The 11,248-nt window shown below is 42.3% G+C and overlaps 2 protein-coding genes across 2 annotated transcripts; both read left to right on the forward strand.

Annotated features, from left to right (window-relative positions):
* Positions 1 to 146: 146 nt before the first annotated feature.
* LOC127342580 (gamma carbonic anhydrase 1, mitochondrial) lies at positions 147 to 6,971 on the forward strand. The gene is made up of 5 exons (XM_051368552.2): positions 147 to 398; positions 3,295 to 3,438; positions 5,064 to 5,189; positions 5,834 to 5,985; positions 6,313 to 6,971. The coding sequence occupies exons 1-5, from the start codon at positions 293 to 295 to the stop codon at positions 6,571 to 6,573; spliced, it is 789 nt and encodes a 262-aa protein (XP_051224512.1). The 5' UTR covers positions 147 to 292; the 3' UTR covers positions 6,574 to 6,971.
* A 1,083-nt stretch (positions 6,972 to 8,054) lies between these two features.
* LOC127342581 (uncharacterized) lies at positions 8,055 to 9,001 on the forward strand. The gene has a single exon (XM_051368553.2). It carries the CDS (start codon positions 8,111 to 8,113, stop codon positions 8,819 to 8,821), a length of 711 nt encoding a protein of 236 aa, XP_051224513.1. The 5' UTR covers positions 8,055 to 8,110; the 3' UTR covers positions 8,822 to 9,001.
* Positions 9,002 to 11,248: the final 2,247 nt, after the last annotated feature.

The following is an 11,248-nucleotide window of genomic DNA, read 5'->3' on the forward strand; positions in this document are numbered from 1 at the left end:
CTAAAGGCGTCAAATAGGAATCACCACATTACACTGTCCATTCCGATTTCGGACCAAAATCTTTCCCTGGCCGAACAGGGCCCAGCCCAAAGATAACGTACTACTTTGTAGGGACAAAACGGTCATTTCCGTGAGCAGACTCAGAAGTGCCAGGCCCAGTCCCCTGTCTCACCCTCCCGTTCCCCTCAGCTCAGCTCGAGATCTCCCAGGGCCAGGAGCCAACAAACGCGAGGCCGCCGCCGGCTCTGCAGTCGCCGTTCTGCGATCCCCTCCTCCGCCGCCGCCCTGAGAGATGGCGAAGGCGTTTTACGCGGTTGGGTTCTGGATCCGGGAGACCGGCCAGGCTCTCGACCGCCTTGGCTGCCGCCTCCAGGGCAACTACTTCTTCCACGAGCAGAGTAAGAACCAACAGCTTCCTGCGACCCGAATAACCCTCCGTTTCTCCCCGTCCGAGTCGATTTTTGCAGATACTCCGAGCATGGGGTGGATTTGCTCTTCTCCGGTGATCCAAAAGGGGTGAGGAAATCGGGGTTGTCGCCTAGGGTTAGGGACGTTCTAGGACATCTTACGGTTATGTGCCCCATTAGTTAGGTTTGGGTTGACCCAGGGTTTTGCGTTGTTAGGTCGTTGAGCTCGCTGATTCGCATGCTATCAATGGTGTGCACCGATTCGTGTTGAAATCGAAGTGCCTTTCTATGTTAGTAGCCCAGTTCATTTTCTGGAATCTAGTGCTGTTTATTTTGTGGAATCTAGTGCGTAAAATTAAGGAGGGTGGACAGTTCTACGGATTATGAATAACTATTTTGTAGAATGTTAGTTTTACCCAATTATACTGATTGCATATCAACGGAAATTCCTAAATATTTTAAATTGCTATCTGGAACATCTATTATCTTTTGGTATTCTCCATGACATTGGGATGCTATAATTGCTGACCTCAATTGTGCCCCCTTTATTGTCCGGGGGCTTTTCTGTTTGCCAGGTGAGCCGAAAGTCTAGCAATTCCAGTCCAAGATGTGGTAGTGGTCAGAGTTTAATGTTCTTTTTGTGACAGTCTGTTTCGGATAGGTTACATTGCTACGGGTAAAATTTACTTTTAGATGAATGGATAGTGGGACAGGCGTGGATGGATTTGAGGTTTTACGCAATGTCATTTCCATATAACTAAAATCTAAAAGTTCTAGAGATGTCAATGATGGTTTCATCTATTAATTAGTGCTCACTAAGATGCTGGAAGACAATTCAAATAGCTGCAGTTTTCGTATCATTCCCCCAGATGATTGTACTCCATTTTGTGTATGAACCTTTACTCCCTCAGTTGCAAATGTAGGGTGTGTTTTGACTGGTTAAGACAACACTTTGGCCAACAATTACTGCATCGGTATGCAATTTTATGTGTCATATTTTTTTTTTGTTGCCATTAGTTTGTATTCACAAGTAGTTAAGTACGAACTTAATGATTGTGATTTTGCATCACATAAACCACCTATTAATGGAGTAATCATTTGGCAAATCACACCTAGGTAGTTGAGGATTTGTTGATGCTACTGCAGCTTGCTTGTTTCAGTATCTTATGTTGCAATACCTGTTTCTATTCAAATAGAAAACAATACTGGTAGTTTGCTTTCGTAAGACTGTTCATCTCATCAATGAATCTATCCATTGCGAAGACGGTTTTATTACCCCAAAATTATCAACTCTTTGAGTAAATTGCCCAATACATGACATATAGTATCCTCACTTATGAAACACTAAATCTAAGCTATCTTCTGCATAACAAAAATAGTTGGCAATGTAGTTTTTTTATCTGATTTGCTTAAAACCCTCACTAGGACCCAATGTGTCAAAAAACAGGATAGCTGTGGTGGCATCTGATGTGGCTCGCGGAATTAGTCTCTGCTGCACGAAAGTTCCCAGGAATACAGTTCTTCATCTACGCCAATCTCTTAACCTTGTCCTTGGGTCACGTCAACTGCTGCCACCATATCAAGCCAGGACCCTACATGTAGCTAGTCCTGTTCTTTCAGTACCTCCTCTGTTCCAAAAAGGAAGGTGTATAAATTTTTCTGAAAGTCAAACAACTTAAAGTTTGACTAAGCTTATAGAAAAATTTATCAACATCTATAATATAAAATTATCATAATTCGATACATCAGGAAATATGCTTTCATATCATGTTTATAAGGTCTCGCAAACGATAATAATTTATTCTACACATTTGGTCAAACTTTACACCTTTTGACTTTAGAAAAAATTATACGCCTTCTTTTTCAGAATGGAGGTAGTATATGTGGATGGTTTGTTTAGCTCATACCAGGTGAATCCGGATTGCACAAGATATGATGATTGTTTATGTATTTCTTAAAGGTGGTGTTTTATGCAATGAGTTCACTTTACATGGTGGAATGCGCAATTTGCTCATACTTTAGCCTTCTGATTAAACTACTGCTCCTGAGAGTGAATCAATTTTTTTGCTTAACAGTTATGGGTTCTGCACCTTTCTTCCTAATGTGATTTCATTATACTTGGGATGTGTATGTGATGTTTTCACCTCTTAGTTCCAATGCATATCTGATGATATTATGTTGTTGTTTTTTGCTGGATATATATTTCTTATATTTGTAAGCTCAATAATAGTGATTGCATTTTGGTTTGTGTTTACTTGCTGGTATCTAAGCATGTCACATGTCACTACAAAAATGACATTTTACTAGGCATATATTTGGTCCAGCCTAAAGCTTGTCCTACCAAATATTTGGCTAGCCAATATTTTGGTTGAGCTTTTGATTGCCCATGAGATGGCCAACATTTGCAAGAAAGATGAACTGGAGTGGGCAAAGAGCCATTGTCATGCCAAACAATTGTCAACCATCCAAACTAAGATCTTTTTTTTTTGCCATGTAGGTTGAGATTTGGCAACCATCCAAACATACTCCGTATATTGACTATCTTTTTTTGGGCACTTAACCCCTGACCAAATTCATGAATTTATGTTTCTTCATTATATTACACTCTGTAGTTGTATGCAATATGTGTTCATGGCTTTATTGTGTATAGGTCAATCCTCTGTAAGTCTTTCTTCTGCATAATAGCTTTCTGTGGCTGTGAAGTGGATCATAAGACTTTTTGATCACCTGATCTTCTGCGTCCTTTTAAGCAAGATTCTGTTTATGTTATCCACTGCATCTAATTGTTGTTGACTCATTTTATGTTGACATAACTTACAATAATTGTTTGTGCTGTTGAGGAAACTAGACATCAAAATGCTAACTCGTTTTTTGGGGTCCTTTCCAGTTTCAAGGCATCGCACACTTATGAACATCGTTGATAAAGGCCCTCATGTTCACAGGGAGGCATTTGTTGCTCCAAGTGCGTCCCTTACCGGTGATGTTCAAGTTGGACAAGGGTCTTCAATTTGGTATGGATGCGTTTTAAGAGGTATGTACTTGCCGTCCCAGCGAACATCATTTTGATCTTTGCTAAATCAACGGGTTCTTCAAAATTGCACCTATCTTCAGATTTGACTATAGTACTATACCAAAATGTACAAACTTTAAAGTATTCACTCCCACCAAGTTGTCTTTCTTGTCCAGTAGTCTCAAGTTCTTACCTTATGCATGCGGGCAAAAACATAAGGTACTGGAGGGGTGCTGTATCGCCTAAGCGTCCTACGGCGGACGCCTTATAAACCATGACCTTATGTGATGTACTTTCTCAAGTTGTATTTCTGGATTATTGTTATTAATCGTACCTTTTTGTTATTTCTACAATAAATACATCATCGAAAACTAATAGGCAACAGTTATGTGGAATATAAGTTGTCATTGCATTGGTTGATGTTTGCTTCTAAAGTAGTGCTTCCTCTGTCTTTTTATAGAAGGCAAGGTTCAAGAAAGCGTTAAGCATAATCGGTGCGGTGGCCTTCCTGTTAGCGCTTCAGCGTGCATAAGCGGCGCTTTTTCCCCTCTTTTTTCCGCTTTTTTCTGCTTAAGCGATTATACAATCGGTGCGGAAGGCCTCCGCATTGCGCTTCAGCGCGCATAAGCAGCGCTTTTTTCCGCTTTCCCGAACCTTGATAGGAGGTAGTTTTTAGCTAAATTTATCATGTATATACATGTGCAGTCTCTTGTTGCACATAATCTTGTGAAGGGTATGTTCAATGGTGGACATACATTAGTTGCAGCTTGTAGTCACAACCACATATGTAATCAGATTTACCAGAATACGTTAGCAGTATAAAAAATTAAAAGGATAGATCCCACAGATTTTTATAGCTAGACTACATATATTACAGGAAACAGGATTGAGTCTTACCTCCACCAGTGGCTGTCTATCAGTCTCATGGCTTGGTTTCCTTGCCCCCCTTTGTAACATTGTCGCCTGAGTGGAGCTATTTGGTTCTTTCACCGGACGTTCTGATCTAACTGATACATGCTGGAATTTTTGAATGTATTATGGTTGGTTCTTTCACCAAACTTTGATTTTTTTTTCTATTTACTGGAAACTGGGAATTGGAAAACCACAAGGAGGATGTCACTATTCAGAAATTCTGTTGTGATTGGTGAGGAATAGTGCTACCCTTTATCCTTAAGGGGCTGCCACAACCGAAAGTAGATCAGTGCCATGACTCCTATACATGTTTAAGGAATCACAATTAACTTTTGTTCTTGCTCATCATTAGAAGCAGTGCACCTCTCCCTTTTGTCTTCTTCCAATGGCAGCTGGGCTTCCTGAAGAAAATTAATTGAATGGCTGATGGGCAGGCACTGCAAGCCACCAATAAAAACTATTTTGACCATGAATCAAATATTTCATTGAATTTTGTTTTTTCAAAGTAAATGTTTTCATTAAAATCTACAGATGAATACATTTTTTTATTTTGAGTATTTAGTGTTTAGTAGTAATTTCCAAGTTTGTTGATATTATAGAGGTTATTACAGAGGTTGATATATTTTTTTCTATAAACTTGGTCAAACTCAAACAATTTGGCTAGACCTTACATTTTGTGACCTTTCCAGTTGTTAATATGTTGCCTGCAAGTCCCTTAATATAACTAATTTCAGGTGATGCGAATAATGTCCAAATTGGATCTGGGACCAATATACAGGACAATTCTGTTGTGCATGTGGCAAAATCTAATTTAAGTGGGAAAGTCTTTCCAACCATCATCGGTGACAATGTCACAGTAGGTAAATATAAATATACCTTGTTTTAATCCATTCTTTTATTCCATATATCCTTGCAATTTTTATTTGCTCAGTATCTGCTTAAATCAACGTCTAGTGTAAAACCTTGTTATGAAAATGTTTGATATTGATGGATGTTTATCGGAGTACTCCCTTCGTCCCGAAAAGGATGTCACAAACTAAATTTGGATGTATCTATACATGATTTAGTGTATAGATACATCCAAATTTAGGCAAATCTGCGACATCCTTTTCGGGACAAAGTACTAAATTTCATAGGTATCCGCGAGTTTTGGGTGTTAGCACTCTACTTGCAATGTATAAAATGACCTTTTTAGAGGAAATGAACATACCAACAGATATCAGTGTACCATGTTTTGTTCCAACACAACCCATAATTTCAAAGACCAGTTTGGGCAATTGAACTTCTGTACAACACCTTGGTGATGCCCTCGTACAGTTGCCATGGTAGATAGATTTGTCTGAGGGTAGCGCTATAAGTAAATATTCTTGTTCGACTATGATATTGGCAATTTGGCTCATATTGCTGAAACAATCTGCCACCAATCCATTATCGAAACTGATTCTCGTTGTATCAGTTTCACTGATGTTTTGGTAACATATGTATTCCAACCTATGTTTTGCAGGACATAGTGCTGTATTACAAGGATGCACTGTTGAGGATGAAGCTTTTGTTGGCATGGGGGCAACCCTGTTAGATGGCGTTGTTGTGGAAAAGCACGGGATGGTTGCTGCTGGAGCCCTTGTAAGACAGAACACAAGGATCCCTTGCGGAGAGGTGCGTCACTTTTGTTTGTCTTCATATTTAGGCCATCTCAGACACATTTTTCTTATCTTATTTTAATTAATTGGCAGTTCTTTATATGTATAAGGTATGTTCGAATCTGGATTAGCATGTGCTGAGAGAAGGACCTAATTTTGTAAACAAAACAACCCTTTTAACTGTTCTAAATGTGGTGAAGTACTTCATGATGCTTTACTTCTTTTGGCAATTGCATTTTGCAGTGACTTAGATGTGATGCGTATTTGCATGGATGAAAGAAAAATATGCTGCACAGCTCTTGTTTCATGACTTATCTCACCAAATGTGCTTTTTTGAATTTAGGTATGGGGTGGAAACCCTGCAAAATTTCTGAGGAAACTCACAGATGAGGAGATCGCTTTTATTGCGGAATCGGCTGCCAAGTATTCCACCTTAGCTAAGGAACATGCTGCTGAGAACGCTAAGCCTTTGGAATCGATTGAGTTTATGAAGGTGTTGCGCAAGAAGTTTGCTCACCAGGACGAGGAAGACGATTCAATGCTTGGTGTCACTCGAGAGGCTTCTCCGGAGCTGGCGCCGTCCAGTGCTACTCCTGCCCAATAAGCTTATTATCTGTTCCTCTCTTCTTTTTTTCCTTTGGTGCCTTCACCCTCTTCGGTTAGATGGTTGAAGTGGACACTGTTCAACGAGTTTGGCAGTTTATGTTTACTTCCCCAATAATCTTGGGTCGAGCAATGTTCCAAAGCTGGCCATGTACTTCTTCAGTTTCTGTATTCCATATGTTTAAGATGCGCTCTATGGAACAAACAGAATCATTGCACACAAATTTGCGAGTACCTTGTGCAATGGAGGCAGCATATCAACGTATGAACTGTCGGCCTGTAGTTAAGTGCTTGCCTGATTCGTTTTTTGATAACAAAAATTATTGAAGTATAGAAGCTTCATCGTTCTACACAACATCTCTAAATTTTATTGACGAATTGAGTATTGTTTGATTTGTATTGGTCTTTGCTTAAGTTATGTCTGATGCTGGTATTCACTGTGTGCGTGCTATACTATGTATTTGTGTTTCTTTTATATTGGTATAAGGTCTTCATGATGAACATGAGTCATCATTACACGTTCGCTACTGGGAGTTGGAGATACAGGGGTAGTTTATTTTGCTCGTTGGGAATAAAAGATCGCACGTGTTGATACTGTCCAAGTTAACCATGTTGGTCAGGCGTTGGCTGTGTTACGCGCTATTTCCAAATCTAAATCTTCAGTGATTCTAAGGTTTGGTAGTCCCTCATTCTGACCGCGTGTTTAACGCCAGTTCGATGAATGGAACGAGGATGACATGATGCGCTCGCAAGGCACTCAGCAGAAGCTTCCAGCACACAACATCGTCCGATCGGTTGGCCAGGAGCCTCGGGCGTACGGCCGTACCCAGCTCGATGTATCATCGCTCGGCGCGAGGTCAAACGGATCCACATCCGATCCTGATCCTTAATCACCCATTTGACTATGGTGCATGTCCGGAAAGCTCCGTACATGTGTTGCTTTACATAGGCCGGCAAGCAATATCTGTCGTGCGAATCAGAGAAGAACCGGAAAGCAGCATCGATTTCTTGGTGCTGAAGAAGGCATGCTCAAGGTTTCTTGTAGTACTATGTAGGTGAGGTCATTTTGAATATTACTTTTGGACAACCGCTTAGGTATATGGTTGTAATTAATATCCTGAAGACATTGTTGATCTTTAGAACACCGTGTCGATATGTGGATGGTTAGTAAAGTTAGAGGGTAGTTAGATAGGATAACCATGGGCTGAGCACCACCAGTCTGTCCATGTAACTTAAAAATCTGCTTAACCATAGCGCAGACAAGGAGTGAATACTTGAAAGCTACATGCACAATGGAAACGTACCAATCAGAGATGTTGCACACGCACGAGCACACACATAGCTAGGGTACACTTTACGCTCTACCAATTCGAATGGAGCAGTAGTATTAGCTACTCCAAATTAATATCCAATGGATGCCCAACCTTACACAGCCGAGACACCTGCCCGACGTTTATTCACTCGCCGTGGCTATATAAACACGGAGCTGCGAAGTGGCCGTGTAAAGCACTCGGCTGGCCAGCTCCCACTGCAATACCATGGCGATGCCTAGCAACCTTTCCTCCCATCTCCTATGCATCCTCCTGATGGTTGCAGCTTCCGTGGCAGCGGCCGGTGCAGCATGCGCGCCGGCGAGGCCTGGCACTGAGGCGCGCCAGATCCCAAACCCACGGCAGCAGCTCGGCCCGCAACGAAAACTTCAGCACCTCCCGGACCCACAGCCACTACCGAACCCAGACCCAAACCCACGGCCACAGCCAGGGCCGCTGCCAAACCCGAACCCACAGCCTGATCCAAAGCCACAACCTTTGCCGAACCCGGACCCAAACCCGCAGCCGCAACCCATGCCCAAGCCAGACCCAAACCCACAGCCTCTGCCCAAGCCAGACCCAAACCCGCAGCCGCAGTCACTACCGCAGCCAGACCCAAACCCGCAGCCTCTCCCACAGCCACTGCCGGACCCAAACCCACAGCCTCTCCCACAGCCACTGCCGCAGCCGGACCCAAACCCACAGCCTCTCCCACAGCCACTGCCAGACCCAAACCTGCCGTCGGTGCCACCACCAGTGATCCCAAGCTCAAATCCGCAGGTACTACCATTGCCAGATTCAAACACGCCCGGGCGACAATCCAACACACTGCAGGGGTCACAACCGCTTGGAAATGGCGCATCGCGAGCTTTATATTCGTGTGGCGCAATCTACAAGCACATATCTTTCGTGGGTTTACTACTTTACTATTTCGTTTAGATTAGGCGATACATATATTTCTGTAAATAAACGTGCCATGTCTCCAGATTTCGTATGTACCATATTGATTGGTGGTTAGTTGTGTGATGTATTGAGTCATCTGAGATATGTGCCATGACCTCTCTGTATGTACATTTATGCTATTGGTATATTACTATACACGCAATAACTTTTCATATATGTGATGTCCTTTGTTAAATTGCTCTTATCCGATTTGTGAATCTTAACCATGCCTTACTACATGCCCTCTCCGTTGGCTCTGTATTAAAAACAGGTTTTAGTGATATCAATTTTGTTCGCAATAATTAGACAAATTACATTGATCAAAATTTAATACAAAACCATGTGTGCTCCATATGAAGCACGTTCCATGGTTACAGTATCCTAAAGTGTTTGATCGATACAACATGAATCACCCACATAAACATTTTTGGCATGTGTATGCAATGTTGTTGCAACATGTCGTCTGCCAATTGACAAAAACCGTGTGAAGGACCACTAGTCAGGCCCCCCTTGAAAAAATAAACATATTTGATGCACACACACATTCTATATCTTAGAACAAATTCACAAGTTTTGTAAATTCTTGAAAATAAAATAATCAAGCTCGTAGATAATGAGTTTAAACTTGTAGAATTTAAGTTTTCTTAAGCAATATGACCATTTGCTAAGCTGTTTAAAAATGATAAAATGTGTATGCAATAGCTTAAATTTCAAATATTCGTTATCTAGGTTCTAGTTAAGTTCTATAAGTGGGTCCTGGTGTGATGCGGGCTGGGATTTTAAGAACATGTATAAGATACCAAATTCCAGACTGCCACCGCTGTATTTTCTTTTTTTGCAGGGAATCTGCCACCGCTATATTGCTTGTCATTTGTTGAGAAGGAATGGTGTGTACTCCGGATTTTTACCAATAAGAGCTATATGTCAAACATAAATACCATCAGAAAGTTCATTTCAATAATAATTTAATAATATAATTTTTTGTGAAAATTAAACATATTTTGTTGGTAAGATTGGGGACGCTAAAATCAGTGGAGGTCTTGTATATTTTAAAGGAGTGATTAATCCAGGTTATGTGTTCGAACCAGGGCCACAAGGGTAAAATTTGTAATATAAACACATATTTACTTCACTAAACATTCAAAAAAAAAAAAACTATGCAACTACATGTAGATGTTCAGTGCTCCCTCGGATCGGAGGGAGTATGTACATTTAACATGTCATGGAATTATTTTTTTCATGTGTGAGCTGCACAAAAAATACACACACATATGATGTGGAGACCAAAATCCAGTGTTTTTGCCTGGTTAAAGACACATTTTTCTTCAAATGTGGTACAAGACATTATTCAACAATATATTTTACAGGTTAGTAGAAAACATATGTATGTACCAATAAAACAAAATTTAGACTGTTTCAGAACTTTTAGATTTTTTTAAAAAAGAACGGCATCCCCGAAGCTAAGTACTACCTCTATCTATTTTTAAATGTCCAAAGTTTGTCTAAATTCAAATGTATCTAGACAAACCCTCCGACATCTATTAACGGACGGAGGGAGTAGAATTCCCAATGACAATTACTTACACCGCCGAGAAAGTGAGAAATAGCAGAGGAACGACACCTACACCTAAAAAAGAGGAAGTGGAATTTGGGAGCCCTCCCTGTCAGGGCCCTCTGTTTTCAAGCAAAAAGGAGGCAGAGAGGAGAAATGGCGTTAACTCGCACCGGGACCGCTTCCTCTCTGCAGCAGCAACCGCCCCATCCATCTCTCCTCCATCCTGGCTCAGGTTTGCACCGCCTCCACCCTCAAATCTCGCTCTTACGCTTCGTGATCTTGATTTTGCTCGCGGTCTGGCCGTGATTGCATCCGAGGTAGCTGGGGGGTGATTCTGGTGCTGCGTTCCTCTCTTGGCAGGCGCGCGAGGGTGGAGATGACGAGGGAGGCGCGCGCACGGGGCTTCTCCGCCGACGGCGTCCTCCGCCGCAGCCGCCCTCTCCCAGCGCGCCGCCGCCGCCCTCTTCGTCCCCGCCAGCCACGGAAGGGGGCAAGAGCACGAGCAAGATCGCCAAGGCCATCCGGGATAGAATATCGTCCTTTTCTTCTCCAAGAACCCGCCTTTCCTGCTGGGGCAACACCGTGACGAGGCACCCGATCCGCCGGAGCTGGAGCGGCACCGGGACGGGCGGCGGCGAACACGGCGCCGGCGCCAGAACCGTGACGGTGACGGCGGTCATGGCACCCTCGAGCAAAGCCATCGCGGCCGGGGCCAGGTCCCTCATCGAGCGCAACGATTTCTACTGCCAAGATTGCAACACCCACAAGTAGAAGTAGGAGCCTGCTTTTGTTCTTGTCGGATGATGTATACCAGTTTTTGGTGAGCCAAGTGTATCGATGTTACTATAAGTGTATCATGAGATAATGAC

Source organism: Lolium perenne, chromosome 3 (assembly GCF_019359855.2).
Source record: "Lolium perenne isolate Kyuss_39 chromosome 3, Kyuss_2.0, whole genome shotgun sequence".
Taxonomy (NCBI): domain Eukaryota; kingdom Viridiplantae; phylum Streptophyta; class Magnoliopsida; order Poales; family Poaceae; genus Lolium; species Lolium perenne.

Coding starts and splice junctions, on each gene's coding strand:
- LOC127342580 (XM_051368552.2), top strand. CDS start 293: ATGGCGAAGGCGTTTTACGCGGTTGGGTTCTGGATCCGGGAGACCGGC. Junction 5,190..5,833: donor CGGTGACAATGTCACAGTAG/GTAAATATAAAT, acceptor TATGTTTTGCAG/GACATAGTGCTGTATTACAA. Junction 5,986..6,312: donor CAAGGATCCCTTGCGGAGAG/GTGCGTCACTTT, acceptor TTTTGAATTTAG/GTATGGGGTGGAAACCCTGC.
- LOC127342581 (XM_051368553.2), top strand. CDS start 8,111: ATGGCGATGCCTAGCAACCTTTCCTCCCATCTCCTATGCATCCTCCTG.